The sequence below is a fragment of the Miscanthus floridulus genome, chromosome 5, assembly GCF_019320115.1.
Source record: "Miscanthus floridulus cultivar M001 chromosome 5, ASM1932011v1, whole genome shotgun sequence".
In the NCBI taxonomy this organism is placed as follows: domain Eukaryota; kingdom Viridiplantae; phylum Streptophyta; class Magnoliopsida; order Poales; family Poaceae; genus Miscanthus; species Miscanthus floridulus.
Window position 1 is genome coordinate 92004160 of NC_089584.1, and position 22690 is coordinate 92026849.

The following is a 22690-nucleotide window of genomic DNA, read 5'->3' on the forward strand; positions in this document are numbered from 1 at the left end:
GTTGATGGTCAAGTTATGATACTTGTGACCTTGTTAAACTTGTGTCATGCTTGATGTGCTTGCTCTCTATAGTTAGTTGTGTGATGTTAGTTAAATAGCTATTGGTGTCTATGTCTTGCATAATCTTGTGTTTGTCTTGAATGCTATTATATGATGCATCTTATATTACCATTCTTCGTATTCATGCACTTGCATCTCACATCTCATCTAGGTACGCTAGATGAACCACGTGAAGGACGTGAGGTTGGAACCGAACCCGAAGACGGTGTATGGTGGACTTTTCCGAAGATGGAAGGATCCCTGGAGTACATGCCTCAACAGGAGATGCTCACCAAGCGAGTGTCATCTGACAAGCACTGATCTAGTGTTGGATTCTAGGTAAGCCCCGGAGCATTCTAAGTCTCCTAGTGTTTTACAAAATACTACTCGAGTCCTATATGATTGATTCATTAGGTTATAAGAGTTGTCTGGAAACACTTGATGCATGGAACTACCTTGTCCAGATATATACACCTTAACCCTGTGTAGGTCTAGGATCGAATATATGCTTAGCCCTGCTTAGACCGGTAGAAGTCGGGTGATTTCCTGTCACCTGCGAGATATAGGTGGATACCGAAGCACGGTTGGCTATATTTGCTATCGTGAAAAAGAACAATGGGGTAATGTTAATGGAGACCGGGCGGGATGTCGATAGAGAAGCAACAAGACATGGAGGTCTTGAGTGTGGATCTATCCCCGTCTGTGTCGATTAAGGACCGTACCGTTGTTGGCATTTCTGACAAGATTGAACGCATGCTTATCACTTAGCTGGCCGGATAACTCGTTCCGACCACGAAGCCGAGTAGCTCAACTCAGGCTGGGCCCCATTCTGTTGTGCGCTCCTTGCAGGGAGCCAGACTGAGCCCAAGGGCAGGCTAGGCCTGAACGTCCTGGCATTTGGTGTCTCCGATTGTGCAGCGCGGTACGAACCCGCGAAATATGTACCTGAGTTGTACCAAAGGTGACCTAAGGTGACCGTTGATCTGGTCTGCCTGGGTTTGTGTTAGGAATAAATTCCCAGCTGGTTGAAATCGATTCGAATCGCCGTCTCTCCCGGATAGTGAGAAACTTGGCTAGCCCCAACATCGTAGTAATTGTACTATAGAATTTGATGGTTCGGATAAACATGGAATTACAATACCTGCTATGGTTACTATTAAATGCTCTTAAAATGATATACCACATGTTTGGCATAGGATAATTGCTAATCTAGAGATGGATAGTTATAATTAACTTGATGACAGAACTATAATTGTATAACTGAGTTAATCGCTTTTTATGCAAAATATTGTCAAGCTAGCTCCACCTATAAAGCCTTGCATGATCCTTGGAGTCATGTTATTTCTGGTTTATGATGGGTAAGTCTAGCTGAGTACATTCGAGTACTCAGGATTTTATCCCACCATGTTGCAGGTGAAGTTCTTGGCCTGTTGAAGATGGTGGCTAACCACCGGTGGGCTCGGTGACTCTATACTATTTCTCATCTATATGCTTTTATCTGAGGATGTCACTTATGCTAACAATGTATTTGAAACTTATATTAATGTAATTATTTGAAAGCTATGTTGTTTTTACTAATCGGTTTTGAAACCCCAACTTGTACTATTATTTGTGAACTCATTTGTAATATTATTTCCGCTGCAACTCTGTGTATGTGATGTGTATTTGCTTAATCACGTGATCTTGGTTGTGATGTTGATTTACCGAGGTCCTGCGTAACACTCGACGGACTACCGGGTTTATATAAGTGAAAGTATGCGCGTGTCAACGTGTTAGCGGGGGCAGCCGTACTTGATCTTATATAAATTGGGCGGTTCTGTCACATGCCTTATCTCCTATTTTCCCACCAGGGTTTCTAAAGGCGATATTCAAGACATATTATATGTCACATTCTCTATCCCCCGAGGGTTTTTTTTGAAGGATATCAAAGACATAAATTCCTCCTCATATATTTCCCACATGGATTTGGAGGGTTATTCCCGTTATGATCCACCGATCATTGCTATTGTTCTTTAAACGTGTTTATGAATTCTTGTTTTCATATGAGTTTATAATCAGGAAATAACAAATATATGTTCTTGGATTTTTTTTCATTTGAGTTTTATAAGAGTTTTAACAGCATATCAATATTATCATTTTCCTCATATTTTCTGAAAGATTTTGGAAGAGTTTTGATATTATATGACATATCTCTAACTTTTCACATAGGGGTTTTTAAATGGGATGCCAATGACTAGTGATTTATAAATCACACATTTATATGTCATGATTATTTTTCCCTTATTTTCCTACAGGATTTAACGGAGTTTTATGGCATATCTATCTATATATGTTGCTTAGATTTTCCCCACAAGGTTTTGTGAGGAATCTCTACTGTATTGATACCAGAGAGTTCGATAGGGGAGTCTTACGAAACATGGTGTCATTTCAAAGAGACAACCCATTGGTGTGTAGTCACTAGACATCAAAACTGTATTAGTGCCACCGAATGGTGCCAACAGTAGACGCATGTCCATTAGTCAAGGGTTGCCACAGTTGCCTTTCAAAAGAACGCCTAAACATTAATACAGAAAGATAATTTATTTTCTATTCTTTCATTTACGTGTTCTAGCTTTAACAACAACGAGAACCCATCACCGTGCCATAGCCACACCCGATCCACCGTTGCATCCCCTTCCTCGGCAGACTCGGCTACCTCCTCCGCCGGCGCCCGGCCTCGCCGCACGTCGGTCCCCCCTTCGCGGTCGGGATATGGATCAGGCAGCGGCCGCTGCCATCGCCGAAGCTTTGCAACCCCGTCCACTGTTAGCTCGCAGGCCGACGGCATGGCTGCGCTTGATAGCTGATGCGAGACAACGCATTGCGCTAGGTTCAGAACAACTCAGAACTCACTGAAAAAAAATGGAGGCCGTACTTGCTTCTCCTATATATACCCCTCGAGTGGCTTTCAGACACCAGTTTCTATTATAGCACTACTGACGTAAATATAGCCATATGGAAAAGCAATTGTTGAACAAAGACGCTGATAATTCAGTGGCACATCCGTGTGGTCTCAGACTCTCAATGTATATATTTTTGTCTGCTTATACTACCAAAACGAATATTACCGCTCTATTAACCGACCAATCTATGGAGCACAGTTGACAGAGTAAAAACACCTCATAATAAATGAGAAAATTGTATAAGAAACAAGATATACATTACAGACGCCATGGAATAGTTAGGCAAACCTTTCTCGTTCTTCCCTCTGATTCCAGATATTTCAGGGACAAATTACCCTTGATTTTCAACATACAACAACTAGCAAGGCACCTCCATCAATACAAAAAAAAAATTTGTTTTAACCAGGAAGGGTTAACCACCGAAATGGCGAAATTTAACCCCAATACAGGTAATATATGATAACTATTAACTACATCAAGGTACCTTGACTAGGCTGGGAACAGAAAGCAGCTAGTACACATCAGATAAAACCATGAGTCGCCTTTTGATGCTAGGCTCTCCAGTTTGGCATCATTCATGGATCCTGCAGTTTAAGAGGATAAACATTATGTTCCAATTTAAAAGCTAAAACAAAATCTTTTGATGGTCTTGAAAAAGCATGTGCCCTGTACAAATCGATGCATCGAAGCATTAAAACATCTACACCATATGAAATTTAAGACCATAAAGTTGTTTTATGGATTCACTACCCCTTTTAATCAATATCAAGCAAATTCATTTAGACCTTAAAAGCCAAGATACCAGATTAATCAGATCTGGTCTCTCAGGTCACTCAGATAGCACAAACCTACAAGTTGGAGCAAGTAAATGGGGAAGATAATAATTTTGTCGTATATACTCCAGTGCATTACAAAGATCCCAACATCAGTTGTGCGGGGTGACTAAGGATGCAAGTGGGTATGCAATGGTGTTTTGTGGTTTCAGCCAACTTAGTTCATTTCTCCCCCTAAATTAAGTAGGTGCCATTGACATTCTAGTTCATTTTATCAAGTTTTTGGTCGACCCAATGACCCAAAACATGTGGAACCTGCATCCCTAGTGCTGACATACATATTGACATCTGCTCCATCTAATAATAATGCCATTAACTACTATTAATTATCCTTTTTCATTATGGTCACATAAATTCATTCAAGTCTTCAAAGCAAACATAACTAGAGTAATAAAGTACGGCCACTCAGGGAGCATATAATACAGTGTCACAAGTTCTGAGCAGAAAATATGAATGATTTAGAGATTACATTCAAGCATAGTATTTTGATAACACAATGCCACAAAATTCTGAACAGAAAATATGAGTTATACACTAGTCAAGCATAATATATTGCTTAGAGAAATTTGTAATACGTTAAGCACTCCTTATGAATGTAACTATCTTGCCTTCAAAAAACTGCAATGTCCACATTCCAGATTTCATCTATAGAACATCTATGTCGGAACAGTTATTCCCAAAATGACATGACATGTCACATAATTTGCTTAAAACTCCAGAATCAACATGTTGCAGTAGCAGAAACTAATGATTCATTGCATAAAAGCTATTTATTGCCTGCCATCATCCATCTACTATCTGTGCATTGTTAGAATCAAAAGAAAAGAGAAATATGCTCTGCTATTTATACTACAAATTTAAAGTTCATTTAATTTAGTTGATTTCATTTTTAAATAGCAAACTGAAGCGTGTCACTTAAGCATTCTTATTACTTACTGTAACTAACTAGTTCATAATTATTTCTATTTCTACCTTTATGTCATGATTCAAATGGTATTCTTGAGAAATGCCTAAGAAAACTGCAAGTTTGAGACATGACACATGAGACTGAATTTGTGCCTTGCTTTGTAACAAATTGACAGCAGATTGTGTAAGTATAAAGTAACACACACCCATGGATGCAAAGACTCTTGCTTCATGTCTGTTTAACCTAAAACCAATTTTATTCCTTCTTAATGCAGTGACAGGAAGTTCTCCTGCCTGTTCAGAATACAAAGTCCATGAGAAAGGATGAGGCATCAGATAATATGTCAGATGGATACCGCTAAAAGCCTAAAACAATACAACTGAATCTGCGTGTTAAGAATACAAAGTCCAGGATCGGAGAAAGGATGAGGCATCAGATAATATATCAGATGGATACTGCTAAAACAATACAACTGGATCTGCAGACTAGATCAACAGTTGATGCTCTATTAGCCATTGGAAGTTACGAGTGAAGTTGGAGAAAGGGCTCAAATTGTGAGAGAACATTCAGCAAACGAGACTGATATGGTGTACATTCTTAGGAGGTAAAAAACACCTGGTGTTTAATTATTTGGTGGACCCTGATTATGGTTTCTTTAAGGATTAAACAGTAAGCAATGTGTTTCTAGGGATCAGTAAACATACTTAACCTCAAAAGCTTGTAAAACATGGGAAAAAAGAGAGGAAGGAAGTGGCATCCCTTTGGTCAAAGAAAGAGGTTGGGAAAAAAGAAAGAAAATAAAAACTTCAATAAGAGTTGTTATATAATGTATGATCCAGCACCCTCAATTTGGTAAAATATTAGTGCACAACTATTACGTGCTACATGCAAAAAACAGTACATGAACAGGGTATACATGTATTAGCCAATCAATACAACAACAATTTGATACATGTAACGAATGGGCAAATCAACCAATTAAGATGGCTAATTCAGGCAAAATTTTGGCAAACTTACTAGGATAAAATGAGAAATAGGGGGAGAAATGTGAAGTTAAGGTTTTTTTCCTCGAACATTCAAGAGAGCAACACATCTTTATTAGAGAGAGAGAGAGAGAGAGAGAGGGGGGGGGGGGGGGGGGGGGGGGTAGAAACCCCGTAGGAGGCAACCTACTTACCTCAAATAGGAGGTGAAAGAATGTTGCAAGAAAACCATTAAAAGAGCTTGACAACTATAAAAGGTTTACAATCACAGATAGAGCAAAGAAGTAAATGTTATACTATAGTTTATTAATGAGTCAGTATGCTTTTAGCGCCTAATTGTGAAGGAATATTACACTAGCTGCACTCTTGAATGGCCATTTAGGCTATAGTTTATGCAACAATGAAAATGGTCATCTAGGTTAGTTCAAGCATCAAATCAGCCAGCCAACATGATGTGTTATGCTTCTTAACTACGGACACTCATTTCTCATACACTTGAGGAAGTTCAAAGTTCATACAGTGTATGCTCACCGAAGCATGACACTAGACACTGATGATAAAGAATATAGGACAACTACATGAGAGCTTTGGGTGACATTAAGAACTAACATGTTCTACAATATATATACCTCTAAAGAATTGTTGAGTCCTGCCAAGTCACTTACATGGCTTGTTTAGATCAACATATTAACGAAAACTGCATAAGGATTTTCCATTCCATATCTCACTCCAAGCATGGTTGGAGGAACAGAATAAAACAGAAAATCCATTTTTTCCTGAGCGGTGGACAATAATCTACAATCCTAACCCTAGTTGCAGCAAGGGTGCCTGGATCCACAGATGGCAAAATTCTCGATCCCATGTCCAATTAATTTTCAATCTAACAAATGATCATGTACCACCAACCAGAATTCAATAGAGGAAATTCCAGAAAGTACAACACAACACAATCCAAAAACTCCCAAAACATTCAACTGTGAACAATCAGTTCGGAACCATAATTCTTCACACTGGAGAATAATCCTGTGTGTAGCTACATCATCGAAATATGGCCAACCATTCATGCAACATTATACCCTAGAATTATCACAGACACAGCCATCATCGCTGACTCTCATTCAGAAAAGAATGCATTTCGGGGGAAGTTGGCTAAAGATTGTTGAACTATAAACGCAATGTCCAGTGAATGCTAAAGCACGAAATCAAAGAGTGAACTTGACCAGCATAGCCACAAGAATTACCTGCATCGGGGAGTTCACATCGGCGTGAGCGGCGCCATGCTGTGGGACCAGCCGGTCAAGCTCATCCAGAGCCGCGGCATCCGCCTTGCCCAGATGGACCGCCATCTTCCCCTTTTCCTTCGGCAGGCGCACATCCCGCTTCTCGGGGACCCCGGCCACCGGCAACCGCGGCAGCTTGTCGTTCAACCTCGCCATGTGCTCGTCGTCAGGCGGGAGCGGGTGCGGGAGCTCCGCTTCGATGGAAGCCCACCTGGCCTCGAATATCCCGGAGAGCTCGGCGGCGCTCTCGTAAACGGGGTCGCCCTGGTTGTTATATGACAAGGCGTTCCGGAACGTGAGGCGGACGTCGTCCGCGAACGCAGTTGGATAGACGTAGCGGCGGAGCACGGTGCCGAGATCCATGGGATCGGCGACGACGGTGTAGTAGTCGCGGAGGCCGAGGGCGTGCGCGTCTACAGGGGCCTCGAAAACCCACCCATCGTCGTGCCGCAGTAGGTCGTCCAGGAGCGCACGGCAGCGCCCGAACGCGCGGCTGAGATCGTAGCAGCCGGCGCCGCCTCCTGCCGCGCCGCCCCCAGGAGCTGGAGCCGACGCCGTGCGCCGCCGCGGGTACCTGGGATCCGCGGGGAAGCCGGGCGGCGGGCGCTTTGGACGCGGCATCGGGAGGGGTTTGGGCGATTTCAAGTTTGGGCGAATACCACAGACGACTCTAACCCTACCGGAGGTCTCCGGGCCCGTTTTCTGTGGGTTGTGGCCTTGTGGGAGCCGGTCGGCAGGCACTAGTCAACAAGAAATCCCATTTTATTAAGCCAAAAATTGGCCACAACTGTAAACCCCTAGCCCTAGCCCTCCGGTCGGCACGCGTTTGGCTGGGCTCCGGCGGCTTCGGCTCCTGCCTGTCGGTCGCTGGGCGGTCGACACCTGGCACTGTTCACCGGAGCCGCTTTTCTCTCCCCTCATTTTCCTCTCTCACAAACGCTCACGTCGACAGCCGGAGCCGGAGAAGCTCGTTTTCGTGGCTCCGCGGCTCCGGCTCCTGCCTCCTGTCGGCCGCCCAGCGGCCGACACCCTGCTACAGTGGTCGGAGCCGGAGCCGACCGGAGCCCTGCCAAACGCGTCCTAAGGGCTTCTGAAACTCCAGAAGTCTGAGTGTGCAAACATCATTTTCCCGTCAGAGACAAAACTGAAGGAAAGTAGGATGCCGCGCTTCCGGTGGATGTTGGGTCTGGCTAATATGGTGGCGAAAGATGGTGAAGGAAAAGGAGAGGAATTGCTATGTTGTGGATGTGATGTCACAAAATTTTTTGAAATATCACATTGATGTGGATGTCAAGGAGGAAAATGGAAGTGAATGGAGATTCATCAGAGTGTATGGGGAGGCCCATGCCGAGCGCAAGGAGAGGACCTGGGAGACGATGAGGTCGTTGATATCGTCCCAGCCAAAGCCATAGCTGATGGTAGGGGATTTCAACAAGATTTTGTTTTCCCATGAGAAACAAGGTGGAAGACAGAGAAGCCAACAATGCATGAAAAAGTTTATAGAAGCTCTAGAGGCGTGGGGTAGAGGACCCGGGCTATGTGGGAGATATGTTTACTTGGAGGAATAATAACTACACAGAAGATGACTTCATAAGAGAGAGATTAGATAGGGCGGTGGCAAATGAGGAGTGGAGGATGATGTTTCCCTCGAACGTGTGATAAACAGTGACCAGCGTCTTTCTGACCACCGATACCTGTCTAGAAGAGCGGGGAAGCCACAGAGGCGTCCAAAGGAGCTTTAGCTTCGAAGCTTCTAGGTTGGAGGAGGAGAATTGCAAGAAGGTGGAGGAGGATGTGTGGGGAGAGGCGTTAAAGGATGGGAGAAAACCAGTGTATGAAGCCCTAGAGGTGGTGGTAGGAGGTTTGGCGAGTTGGAGCACAAATGTTTTAGGCGATCTTGAGAAAAGGTGAAAACAGCTAAGAAGGGAGTTGGAGGGTTGTAGAACAAAGATGATGAGCAAGGAGAAATCAGTAGGGAGGGGGTGCTATGCTACAGGCTGGAAAATGTGGAAGAGGAAGTGGACATGTATTGGAGATAGCGTGCACACGTTAAATGGATGCAATTTGGTGATCAAAATACGACCTTTTTCCATGCAGCGTGCATGGAGCGGATGAGAAGTAACAGAATAGGGAAGATTAGGAAGGAGAATGGGGGTTGGGCAAAGGAGGAAGGGGAGAAGAAGAACCTCATCACTAACTATTTTTTTGAGCTTCTTAAGTCTTTTGGTGACTAAGATACACATTGGATACTAGATTATGTTGTGGCCAAGTGACACTAGAAACGCATGGGACTTTGGTGAAAGATTTTACATGGGAGGAGGTGGTGGAGGCATTGAAGGGAATCGGGAACCTAAAGGCTCCAAGGCTGGACGGGTTACCGACACTTTTCTATAAGGCTCCTGAAAGCCCTAGTTTGGTTTCGGATAATTGATGAAACCTATGGACTAATCCTTGAGCTAAGTGTGTAGACTAAATAGGATGGTCCAATCCAAGTATTGGAGCTAGATGATGGTCATGGAGAAGGTGATGGCCACAAAAAGTGATGATCAAGTGCTCCAACTTGAAAAAAAAGAAAGAGAAAAACAAAAAACAAGGTTGATCAAGGCAAAGGTATCAAATAGGTTTTTGTTTTGGCATTTAAGACACCTAAAGGGTGTAACTACGTTTAGGATCGATAATCGTACTATAAAGAGGGGAAATCATTGGCTAAGCGGTTATCGAGTGCCACTAGGTGAAGTTGCAATTGCATATGCATTTAGGGACCTAGTGTGCTAACCTTTGACCCTTGAAAAATACTTTAAAATGCTAACACACGAGCATACAAGTTACACACTTTGTGGTTAGTAACTTGGAAGCAAGAGCGAAACGCTTGAGGTAATAGAAAAATAAAAGGAGGCAAAGGTAGAGGATCGAACGTTGGCTCTGTCCTGACCAAACGCTGCCAGTTGAGTTCGGTCAGTTGACCAGCCGCTTGCCCGAGAGAGCCGCGCTGGGACCAAACTCGGGCGCTGAGTCCGGTCACTCGGTCTAGAGAGGGTGCAGCGTGCGGTGGCGATTGGACACGGGAGACATCACATGACCAGACACACAGGGGCTACGTAAGGTCACAGCTGACGTAGCTTCTTCGTGCGAGCGTAGTAAGGACCAAACGTTGGGGTGAGTCCGATCACCCTAGATCGGATGCGTCCGGTCGCTTAAAACCGGCTCTAGAACCTTTCTATTCTCGACCTGACGCTCGGTGGTTGAGAGTTCGGTCGTTCTAGTGGAGAGTCCAGTCATGACTTAGCGTTTCGCGTGACTGAGAGATGACCGTTGAGATCGAACGTGCAGGATTTAAAAGGAGGACACATGGAGGCCATCGACCAACCAGACTCGGCCGAACGGACACTGGGGTGCGCCTGGTTAGGTGCGTCCGGTCGCGCCTACACAGAGCAACGACTCTATTAGTTTGAGGGGCTCTATAAATAGCTCTTGGCCGGCTTGGGGCTCATTCTCTTAGCACTTTGACATACTTTACATCCTTGTGAGCCTAAGTGAAAGGACCTTAATGTCGCCTAGAGGGGGGTGAATAGGTCTGTTTAAAACAAAATTGTAGCAGAAGTTAAATTCTAAGTGCGGCACTGCAGCACTGCCGCACTAAAAATGCAGCACTGTTGCGCCTATAGACAAGCTTGAACTATAATTCAAAAACTGCACAATGAAAAGTAGATCGAGCAAATTACTAATGTTCCTGGGGTAGTGTAGAGCCTATTTCACCACCTGGATGTTAATGAAAGTGCACGAGAAAGTAGATCGGGACCCAATCCTAGAATCACCACATATACAAGTGTAGCAATGCCAATTACAAGAACACAAGTGAGACACCGATTTATCCTGTGGTTTAGCTTGCCACTAAGTTTTACCTATGTCCACATTATTGAGATAGCCACAAAGGCTTTGGTCTCTTTCAACCTTATCCTCGTTCTTAAGTCAAGAGAATGAACTCTTGAGATTAGGGGTGATTTCACTAGATGATTGGGGTGACTACAAACCTCCCAGGACTGCCACACAAGTTGGCAAGCTCCACGGATGATGCTCTAGCTAGCTAGGAGCAAGCTCCAAGAGTAACAAACACAATCCACTAGCATGAACGTGAACCAAGTGCTCTAGGAGATGAAGAACAGTTGGGGCTGCTCTCTAATGCAGTTTGGAGGCTCAAACTCTCATGGATTTGCAAGAGAAACAAAGGAGAAGCTTGAGGGGCTCCAATGGTGAGTGGGGAAGAGAGAGAGCTGCTCTGGTCGCACTTGGAAAGGGAATGGTAGATCTAAAAACCAGGTTACTATTGTGAGGAAGAAGAGAAGGTATAAATACCCTCTGCTCCCAACAGTCAGTTAAGTCGTGGCAGTTCCGCGACTGACCTGTGGCAGTGCCTTGCCTGAACTATGGTAGTGACTTAGTGCGGCAGTGCCTCGCCTCAGCACGGTAGTGCCTCACCTGCCAGGCAGCACAAAAGATAGGATTGCAAAGCTTGCTATCTTGTCTAAGGCTTTAAGGATATTTGGTGGGTAAATGAGCACTTTGTTGCACATTAAAGCTTGTGCATTGCATCCCCCTTTATAGTACAACATACCTATACTCAAGATTAAGAGAATATAATCATTTTAATCACTTGAGTCTTCAATGTCGCCATATGCCATTTTTCTCAAATTGCTTCATAAGGGGTTGCAATCAACTTTATCTCTTCTCTTTGAGCAATCATACCTTGAGCATTTGACTTGAACCATTTTCATATATATATATACACATATATATATATATAACCTCATGGCTCCAAGTCACTTCTACTAATGATTTGATCCTCAACACAATATGACTCCTCATAGCTCGATTAGTTCCTCAACTCAATGCAAGTACTCTCTTCTTCACCTTAGCCATGGTACCTCTGTCCACAAGCCATTGCTTGACCTTCACCTTTGCTTAGTCCCTCGAAGCCCTTTTCTTGCTATCTTCACCCTATCGAGCCATACTCAAGTCACATCATATTAAGCATTCATTGAAAACCATTTCTTCAATATTATGATCCTTGCTTGAATATCTTCAAGATATGAATATTGAGACCAATCAAGCTTCAGTTGGATTCACATAGATTGAGATATATGAGTCAACATCAATATGGTCAAGACAATTCACGATTCCTTATATCCTCTTCATTTTGGCTTGACACTCCTAACTCTCACTTCAATATCTATCTTCATACTTCTAGCTTGATCATATCAATGCAAAGTGATTTTCCAAATCTTTATTCATACAAGCAAACCAACATAGAGACCGACTTATATACAATATGACTTGTGTCTTTTGTCATTTAACCTTTGCTTGGTATTTCTTCACTTATGCATTCTTGACTCATTCTTCAATCCTTGATCAAAGCTAATCCACTACCAAACTCTTCTTGTTCATGCAAAGCAAGCCATTATTGAGACCAATCCAAAATCATCAACTCATGTCTCATTTACCATTTGCCAAATGTGCTTGCTTCCTCATGATACTATGATATCCCACAATATAGGAGCCATTTCATCAACTTCGTTTGCATTGTTGTCTTTTTCTTGAACTATATTGTTTTCATGATCTTCCAACACAACAATACACAATTTTGGCCTTGATTTGAAGATTATGTGGAATATCATCAAGTTTGCCTTCTTGTTGAACCTATATACACTTCTCATTTCACAATCCATGAGTGTATGCAATAAACTCAATTTTTTGTTCAACACTTAGCAAACTTGTTAGACATTTAATGGTGTTATCATTCAATTCACTAAAACCCACTAAAGGGCTAGATGCACTTACAATCCCCCCCTTTTTGGTGATTGATGACAACACAATTAAAACTTATAAGAGATTGATAAATATGATTTTGAATCATATGATATAGTGAGCTCCCCCTAAATGTGTGCACTAAAAGGAATTTCAAATTTTGGCCTCAAATGCCAAATGCACATATTCAAGATGAAGTGTGGGAACTCTCGTATATCTTAGCATCCGTGGGGTGCAGGGTGTCATCATGATAAACGTGATGCTCATGGCAGTTCATGAACTCAAGAAGTTTTTGAAGCTATCATGTGCGGCACTTCTGCGAGTGCGCACAGTGGCAGGCAGAGAAAATAAACAATACACCATTCAAGGCATGAACATCACACTAGCATAAATGGTCCTTATCAAGAGCATTAATTTAAACTATCCTTGCACACACCACACAATAAAAATTGAAAAATCTTATATGCCTCTCTTTTACCCCCTTTAAATCCACATATCAATCTCTCCCTCCTTACACTCTCTCCCAATATTTCTCCCTCTTTGGCATTAATCTCTAAAAAGGATCTCTCCACCAAAAGAAAGAAATGATGGTAGACAAGTGAGGACACGAGGTAGGTAAAAGTTTAGCATATAGGATTTCTCTCCTGATTTTTCTACCAAACAAAGTATGTAACAATTTAAGTCAAGATTCTAGAGAAGTTAGCATATTTAGCTCATAACTCACTTAGATGACACTTTTAATATGAGACTAACTCATGCCATCACCACATGAGATATCAACCAAATATCTAAAGAATTCTCTAATCGTCACCATAAGAACAAACGCATGGTGTGACTCAAAATATTGCATACACATGCACACACTAGCATGTAAGGGCCTAGATGCACAAAGGTAGTACAAGAGTTCATGGAGCGATATACCTTTGTTATAAGCCTCATAATCTCCACCATGATCATGAAAATTTGACTTTAGTGCTTTGATGGGATTGGCATAATGCAAAAAGACTTAATTTGTGTCCATCTCTCTTAATCATAGGAGATATCATAAACTTATGCTTGATTTCAATCGAAAGTCCATTGCTAGCTCTTGTTGCCATTTTGAGATACCAATTGAAGACATTTTTTTATATACCACATTAAAAGATTATCCACCAATACCAATTAAAATATGATCTTCACAATTTTGACACCAATTGAAAGAGTCTTCACAAGTTGATGCCAATTGGAATGGATTCTTGTATCTCATAATGTCACCTAGAGAATGCTCATAAAGACAAGAGATAGCATTAAATTACAAAAGCTAGAGTTTCACAACTAGTGATCATTTTGGATGTGGAAGACATGCAGATCACTAATTGCAAAACCTCATAACATAGACTAAATTCCCTCTTTTTGATAGTGCATACATATATATGTGGAAGGCAAGAACATATGCACTTTTGGTCAATTAAGTCCAAACAAGGAAATTTAAGCTATATTATGGAGAGTAGCTACATAAGAGATAAAATTGTAATCCAAATAAATATGAAGGATAACTTTACCAATTTGGATTGAGTTAATGTACCATACCCATCAGAAACTCATTCTCAACAAGAGACTACATAAATTCACTAGAAGAAAAAGTTAGTCTCAAAAGACACAGGACATAGAATGAGTTCCCCTTTAATATGTGCATAATGTACTTGAATTACTTGCGAAATGCACTTGAATCAGTTTGAGAGTTTAGAGGAGTTCATCCTATATCTTGGTCAAGGCATAATAATCTTGCAATAATTGAAATTATGCCAAGGAAACATATCACCGCCAAGGTAGATAGATCACCACACAAATTTTGATTATCAGGACCATCATAAGTGAGACTTCAATGATTTGGATAGCCATAGTTCTCACTTGATGAAATATGATGAAATTTAGCTCTTGTGATCATCTAAGATCCATATTAGGTTCCTAGTTCTTTCTTTACCTAAAGCAACTCACACAAAGAGCAAAAGGAAAAATTCATGAAATTTGCAAAATATGAACTAGAAGTTACGACTCTCTATTGACAAGATCCTGGGTGATCAATGGGATGGTTCATGTGCATTTGATGAGCTCTAGAGGAGAAATAGCAATGAAAGCCGACTTTTCAATTCTGAAAGGATCTAACAATGCCTAGAGGGGGGGTGAATAGGCATATCTAAAAAATTACTGTAAATGCTAAGTTCAAATCTGTCAGTCAATGTCGGAAGTCCTGGTGTTTGGGTCGGAACTCCCGACATTGTCAGAAGTTCCAACGCAAACGTCAGTAGTTCCGACGCCTACGTGAACTACAAAAGTAGTGCCAAATTTAACTTTGCGGATAAATAATCTTAAAACCTCACTTCCTAGTGGTTTGGTGAAGATATTGAGTCACTCCCTTGATGCCATAATGCCTCCAAACCTAGATCGAGTCCAAACCCTAAAATGGAAGTTTGGGAGAGAAAGAGACAAACAAATACAAGTAATCTCTAGCAATCACAACAACAACAACAACAAGCATGCGGGACATAAGGATTTATCCCGAGGTTCGACAACCCCACAAAGGAGCTCCTACATCCTCGTTGTTGAGGTTACCACCAAGGTTGGAGTCTCTTCCACCTCCTTGCCTCTCTCAAAGCGACCACAAAGGTCACTTGAGCTTTCCACTAAGAAATCAATCGGTGATATAAACTTCCCAAGGCTCTTCCACAAGATGGAAGCTCTTGGGCAACGCCTAGCCGGCTAGGGGCAAAGCCCCAAGAGTAATAGACGCAAAATCAACCGGCTTGATGAAGAAATCAAGTGCTCAAGCTTGCCAAAGTGATGCTCTCACTTAATCCACTCTCCTTTCACTCAAAACCCTAAGGGAATCAAAGATTAGAGCAAAGGGGGAAGGAGAGGGGTGCTTTAGTTGCTTAGGAGCTATTGAGCATGAAGTGGGTTAGCTGTAAATGAGTCCATAATGGTTAGAAATGAAGAGAGGAGTATTTATACTCCAAGTGAAAATCTAACCATTCAGATCTACGTCAGAAGTTCTGACGTAGATCTTGGGACTTTCAACGTTAACAGAAAACACTGTTCACACAGGGGCAGAAGTCCACGCGTGCAAGTTAATGTCGAAACTCTCGGCAACTGTCGGGACTTCCGACGTGCGTAGTTAAATAGCTAGCAAAGCTCCAGGTATCGGGACTCCTGACAAGATTCGGGACTTCTGATGGTTGGAAGTTTCAACATACGTCGGGACATCCAACGAGCACAGATAGCCAGACAGTCAGAACCACCGATGTCGGGACTCCCGGCTTGGGTCGGGACTTTTGGCTGTCAGAAGTTTCGACTCACGTTAGGACTTCCGACGTCCACAGTCACCGCGTAGGCTAAGTGACTAGGAGTCAGAACTTCCGGCAAGAGTCATGACTTCTGACTGTCAGGAGTTCCAGCTTACGTCAGGACTTTCGACACCGATAGTCACAAAAAAAATAATCTACGTGCTCGTGGAGTGCTAGAGTGTCTATGTTTTGATTTAATTATTATGCTTGAGCGCTCTATCTTCCTCAGACCAACTAATTTTGCATCCCTCTTTATAGTGCGGCGGATCCTAAACTCAAAAGCAAAAATAAAACCTTTGGAGAGCGCTTTGAGTTCGTCCACCTTTACAACTTCAAAAATTGAGAGATTCCATTTCATCTTTATCAACTCTTTGATTCTTTCATGGGACTAAAAGCTGCGACATATCTCATTAAGATCACATTAGTCCCTAATTTGGATGTCATCAATACACCAAAACCCACATAGGGGGCAAATGCACTTTCAATCTCTCCCTTTTTGGTAATTGATGACAACCAAATAGGCTTTTATAAGAATGAAAGAATTTAAAGTTTTTGAACCCCAAAAATTATGAAGAGCTCCCCGTTGATGTATGCATGGATTTGAATATCAATTAGAATCATCTATACATGATTTGCATACCTCAAGACAAAAGCTCCCCCTAAATTTTGCAATCCATGGGGTGCAACAAGTGTGTGTGAACAAATAGATATCTATGAAAAGAAATTGCAATATGACATGTTATTTCACACAATAAATAAAAAGAATACGATGGCCAAGATTTCAAAGTAGAAATTTGAAGCAGCACATGGCCATCAAAATACATGCACCATCACAAGTAGAGACAAGCACAAGTTAATAAGCTAGATAGATAATCATGACTTGTCCTACAATCATTCATCACAAACATATACAGATATTTGTCCATCACAAAGTGGCCACCACATGACAAAGTGCTTACATGCTAAGAGTTTTAAAAGTCTCCAAACAAAATAACCAACTAACTTATTACAAGATATCAAAGCCTAACACTCCCCCTTTGTCAACAAGTGCCAAAAGGGGTAGGCCGCATGAAAAACCAACTACTCATCCTCGTAGTCATCATCCTCATCGTGGTCACTGTCATCACCACCGTCGTCATCTTCATCATCATCATCCTCAATGTAATCCTCATCTTCTTCCATCTCCTTGCCCTTGCCATGAGGGCGAGAAGTCGCATCATCTTCGTAGGCCGCACAAGCCTCATCATATAGAGCCAACGGATCATGGGGAGGCACAAACGGCGGCGGAGGAGAAGAGACAATCCCTGAGTGTTGTTCCAACCGATATAGCCTCTCTTGCATATTGTGCTCACATTGAGCACTAGCACAACACTGTCCAAACATGTATGTCTTTAGGAACTTGAACTTGTTGGGCTTCTTTCCAGAGGAGGACAAAGAGAGGGGCTCGTTAGTAGAAGAGTGAGCAGCAGTAGTAGGTGTTGAAGCACCACGGCGAGAGCGAGAACCCGAAGCACCTTTCCCTTTAGCTTTGGCTACATCAGCTTTCTCCCTCAGTTCTCTAGCAGCAATGATGGAGGTCTTGTTGGATATCTTGAGGAGCTTTTGCTGAGTGTCATCGGGAAATCGGATGCTGGATACTTTCTCAATGACATGCATAATGTACGGTGCATAGGGAAGATGCTTTACCGGATCCTTAGTAGCATCATGTATCTTGTTCCAAATGTATCTACTGATGGAAAATTTCTGAAAGTCATCGCCAAATCGTTGAAGCACCTTCTATGAATCATCACGAAGGTAGGTGGAGTCACCTACCTTTAGATACAAGATCTATCACAAGATGTTGTCCAGAACATAATAGTAGGGCTTCAGAAACATTGTCTGTCCATCAGCTGTGTGTCCATCAAGATACATATGTTGATACTCCTCTAAAGTGAGATCCTCATACTTAGTCAACTCAGTAGCAGTGCGGTCGCTGTGACTCAAACCAAGAAGGCAAGAGAACGTGATGAAGTCCACCTTATAATGCTTGCCTTCAGTGGTCCAATGAATAATGTTAACAGCACCAGTAGGGTCTCGCTCATGATGATAAGAAGCATAAAACTGACAGATGAGCTCATTGTTCCAATGCTTCCTAAACTCTAGCAGGTAGGACAACCCCATTGAGTGTATATCCCGAACCATCTGCTCTAGCTCGGGTTCCTTGTACTTGCCAAGAGAGTATGCATTAATGCACTTCATCTGAAGGACCGGTGGCTCCCTCTTCTTCAAAAACTTCCAATATAGAATGGAATCATAAAAGTCATAATGGAAGGGGTGCCATAAATGATACTCAAGTCGTAGATCCTTCTCATCCTCAGCATAAAGGTTCCTGCCCCTCAGGGACCTGATGTCCTTAACCCGGTGATAATTGTCCAATGGAAGAGGAGGAGTACATCCACCAGCAGGATTCTGAGCCATGGCGGGCTCCCGCATGATTGGCGACACACCCGTGAATGGAACAAGCTGAGAGACAAACCCCGAACCACGAGTCGGTGGAGCAGTAATGGTGCGTCCGGCACGATCAAGTGCTTCCTCTTCTTCATCAACCATCGGCACATCCCCAATAGGGGTAGGAGCAGGAGTGATAGCCGATGACCCTTGATCATCATGGTGATGGGCAGCACAGGAACCACCAGCACCACCATGCTGATAAGATGCCTTGGTGCGACCAGACAGTCTAGGGACAGCGGCACGGTCCTGATTCTTCTTGGAACGCTTCTCCTAATGACGTGAAGGACTTCCACCGTCCATGACTACAAAGAACACGAAGTGGAACTTAAGAAATAATATAAGGAGATGCGAACGAACATCGAGAAGTGAAGAAACAGGAATAGAGTGGTCACCCTAGGGTCAGGAGTTCCAGCCACAGTCGGGACTTCCGACAGCCAAAAGTTCCAGCTAGGCATCGGGAGTTCCAACGGTCAGAACCTCCGATGGTCTCTAGGACCTTCGACGCCCAAGGTGACCATCCCATTCATGGGGCTTCAAATTTCGACATACATTCATACAAGGGAGATAGAGGAGTAGAAAGGAAGAAGGAATAGATTCAAAATGCAAGGTACATTGGAGTTAGGGTTAGGATGCCATGGCAGTACCTTGAATCGAGAAAGGAAGGAGATGAAGAGGAACTAAATCCACAGGCCACGAAGAAATTGACAAACACGAACACCTCCACCAACGAAATCTCCACCATGATCTGAGGAAATAATAGGGCACGGGCGGTGGAACGGGGACGGGGAGGTTGGGACTGCCGACAAGGCCTCCAGTGGTGCAATGAGAAGGAATGGGGGCCGAAGCTCCTAGCAGGGCGGAGGTGTGGGTAGGGCGTGACACGACGGCACGAGGAGGAGTGAGGGTGGCGCAAGGAGAGGCGATGGCAATGTGTGGAGAGAGAATGAGGGCAATGGGAGGGGAGGAGGGACCACAAATAACCACAGATAAGGGGCCAGGTCGGGTAAAAAAGAATTGGGCAACCGACATAGCATGGTCAAAAAGTCAGATCTGCATCAGGACTCCTGGCGTATGTCGGGACTTCTAGCTGTTGGGAGTTCTGGCGCGAGCCGGGACTTCCAGCCGTTGGGAGTTCTGACCTACATCGGGACTTCCGACGCAGGGAAACTAAAAAACCCTCAAACTTGAACTCGCTACACCATGTGGGGCAAAAATATGATGGACACTAATATTTTCACAAGTGACTAGATTTCATTCAACCAACACAAAGCAATAGTCACTCATGAAAATTATAAAATAAATTTTGAAAGTGTCACACAATGTTTTCTTAATTCATTTCTCCTAACTAGATCAAACAAAATGTGTGTGCAAGGGATCAAGCCACGTTACGAGAATCAATGATATTTAGTTCACTCCTCATAGCACAAAATCTTGACTCATCTAGGGGCTTTGTGAAGATATCGGCTAATTGCTTTTCGGTGCTCACATGATGAATGGCGATATCTCCTTTGGCTTCATGGTCTCTCAAAAAATGATGCCGGATGTCTATGTGTTTTGTTCAAGAGTGGTTTACAGGGTTGTTTGCCAACTTAATGGCACTCCCATTGTCACACAAAAGTGGAATCTTGGTTAACTCACAACCAAAGTCCTTTAGTGTTTGCTTCATCCAAAGTAGTTGGGCACAGCAAGCGTCGGCCACCACATATGCGACTTCGACGATGGACAAAGCAACAAAATTTTGCTTCTTAGAGCTCCAAGACACCAATGATCAACCAATAAATTGGCAAGTCCTGGTAGTACTCTTTCGAGTTACTTTGCAACCGGCATAGTCCGAATCAGAATAGCCAAGTAACTCAAAAGTGGAGCCCTTAGGATACCACAAGCCAAGATTAGGAGTGTGCACTAAATACCGAAAAATTCTCTTAATGGCCATCAAATGACATTCTTTCGGATTAGCTTAAAATCTTGCACACATGCACACGCTAAGCATAATATCAGGCCTAGATGCACAAAGGTAAAGAAGTGATCCAATCATGGAGCGATATACCTTTTGATCAACATCCTTTCCTCCTTGATCAAGATCAAGATGTCCATTGGTTGGCATGGGTGTCTTGATGGGCTTGGCCTTGTCCAAGTTAAACTTGTTCAACATGTCGTTGGTGTACTTGGTTTGACTTATGAACGTACTATCCTTGAGTTGCTTGATTTGAAATCCAAGGAAAAACTTCAACTCTCCCATCATGGACATCTTGAACCTATTTGTCATAATCCTACTAAATTCCTCACAAAAATCCACATTAGTACTACCAAATATTATGTCATTGACATATATTTGGCAAACAAAGATATCATTATTGACTTTGCGAGTAAACAAAGTAGCATCGGCCTTTCCTATCTCAAAACCTTGTTTGAGTAGGAAATCCTTCAAACAATCATACCGAGCTCTAGGGGCTTGTTTGAGCCCATAGAGCGCATTGTCGAGCTTGTAGATGTGGTTTGGATACTTGGGGTCCTCAAAGCCCGGTGGTTGCTCTACATACACCAACTCGGATAGGGCGCCGTTGAGAAATGCACTCTTCATGTTCATTTGATATAACTTGAAATCATGACGAGCGGCATAGGCAAGTAGAATACGAATTGATTCTAGCCTAGCCACCGGTGCATAGGTCTCCCCAAAATCTAAGCCTTCAATTTGAGTGAATCCTTTAGCCACCAACCTTTTCTTATTCCTTGTTACAACCCTATGCTCATCTTGCTTGTTGCAGAAGACCCACTTGGTTCCAATCACATTTTGCTTGGGCCTTTCCACCAAGGACCAGACTTCATTTCGAGTGAAGTTATTCAACTCCTCTTGCATGGCTATCATCCAATCCAGATCATCAAGTGCCTCTTCCACCCTACGAGGTTCCAAAGGAGAAACAAACAAGTAATATTCACAAAAACCTGCTAAACGGGAACGTGTAGTTACCCCTCATTGAATGCTCCCCAATATGTTATCAACGGGATGATCCCATTGAATGGATTGATGCACTCTAGGATGTGGCACTTGAGTTGATCTTTGGATAGGGCCATCATCATCATCACAGTCATGATCAATTGGAAGATCACAATCATGAGCTTGTGGAGGGTTGACTTCACTTCTTTCTTCATTGTTGAGTTGAGGGTGAACTTGCTCATTGTTGACACCATCTTCATGAGAATGACCTTGTGCTTCATTTGATCACCCATCTTGATTATTTCTTGTTGCGGAAGCTTCACCATGTTCATTTGATGGAACATGATGAATAGTTGGATCAAGATCATCATGCACAAACATGGTCTTCATCTTCATCTTCAACAGGCTTTACTTCACCAATAGCAAGCTTCTTGATTGCTTCGTGTGGATCTTCTTCATTACCTACATTCTCAACATTGACTTGCTCTTTTTGAGAGCCATCGGTTTCATCAAAAGTCACGTCTACCGTGATTTCAATCAAACCGGTGGTTTTATTAAAAACACGATATCCATGTTCATTAGTACCATAACCAAGCATGAAACCTTCATCAACCTTTGGTGCAAACTTAGAGATTTTGGATTTCTTGTCAAGTATGAAACACTTGGATCCAAAAACTCCAAAGTAGTGCACCTTAGGCTTTTTACTGGTTAGAAGTTCATAGATGGTCTTTTCTCTTTTCTTGTGAAGATATAAGCGGTTGATAGCATGGCATGCCGTGTTGACCGCTTCCGCCCAATAGTTGGTTGGAGTCTTGTATTCATCCAACATTGCTCTTGTGGCTTCTATGAGCATTCGGTTCTTCCTCTCCACAACACCATTTTGTTGTGGAGTGTATGGAACCGAAAACTTATGCTTGATTCCTTCTTCATCAAGAAACTCTTCAATGTTGGTGTTCTTGAACTCTGTCCCGTTGTCACTTCTAACTCTCTTGATTTTGACATCAAACTCATTTTGGGCTCTTCTTGCAAACTTCTTGAAGATACCTTGGACTTCACTCTTTTCATGTAAAAAGAATACCCAAGTGAAACGAGAATAATCATCAACAATTACAAAACCATATTTGTTACCACCAATGTTTATGTAAGCGATGGGTCC

The 22690-nt window shown here is 42.7% G+C and overlaps 2 protein-coding genes across 2 annotated transcripts; both read right to left on the reverse strand.

Moving 5' to 3' along the window:
• Positions 1-3185: 3185 nt before the first annotated feature.
• LOC136452611 (transcription factor GTE4-like) lies at positions 3186-7676 on the reverse strand. Its single transcript, XM_066453217.1, has 2 exons — positions 6946-7676; positions 3186-3565 (listed from the first exon to the last, which is right to left on the reverse strand). The coding sequence occupies exons 1-2, from the start codon at positions 7603-7605 to the stop codon at positions 3557-3559; spliced, it is 669 nt and encodes a 222-aa protein (XP_066309314.1). The 5' UTR covers positions 7606-7676; the 3' UTR covers positions 3186-3556.
• Positions 7677-17189: 9513 nt separating this feature from the next.
• On the reverse strand, positions 17190-17765 carry LOC136454929 (uncharacterized). The gene has a single exon (XM_066455169.1). The coding sequence runs from the start codon at positions 17763-17765 to the stop codon at positions 17190-17192; it is 576 nt and encodes a 191-aa protein (XP_066311266.1).
• Positions 17766-22690: the final 4925 nt, after the last annotated feature.

Bases quoted from the DNA above. Each gene is read 5' to 3' on its own strand.
- LOC136452611 (XM_066453217.1), bottom strand. From the start codon at position 7,605: ATGCCGCGTCCAAAGCGCCCGCCGCCCGGCTTCCCCGCGGATCCCAGG.
- LOC136454929 (XM_066455169.1), bottom strand. From the start codon at position 17,765: ATGCATGTCATTGAGAAAGTATCCAGCATCCGATTTCCCGATGACACT.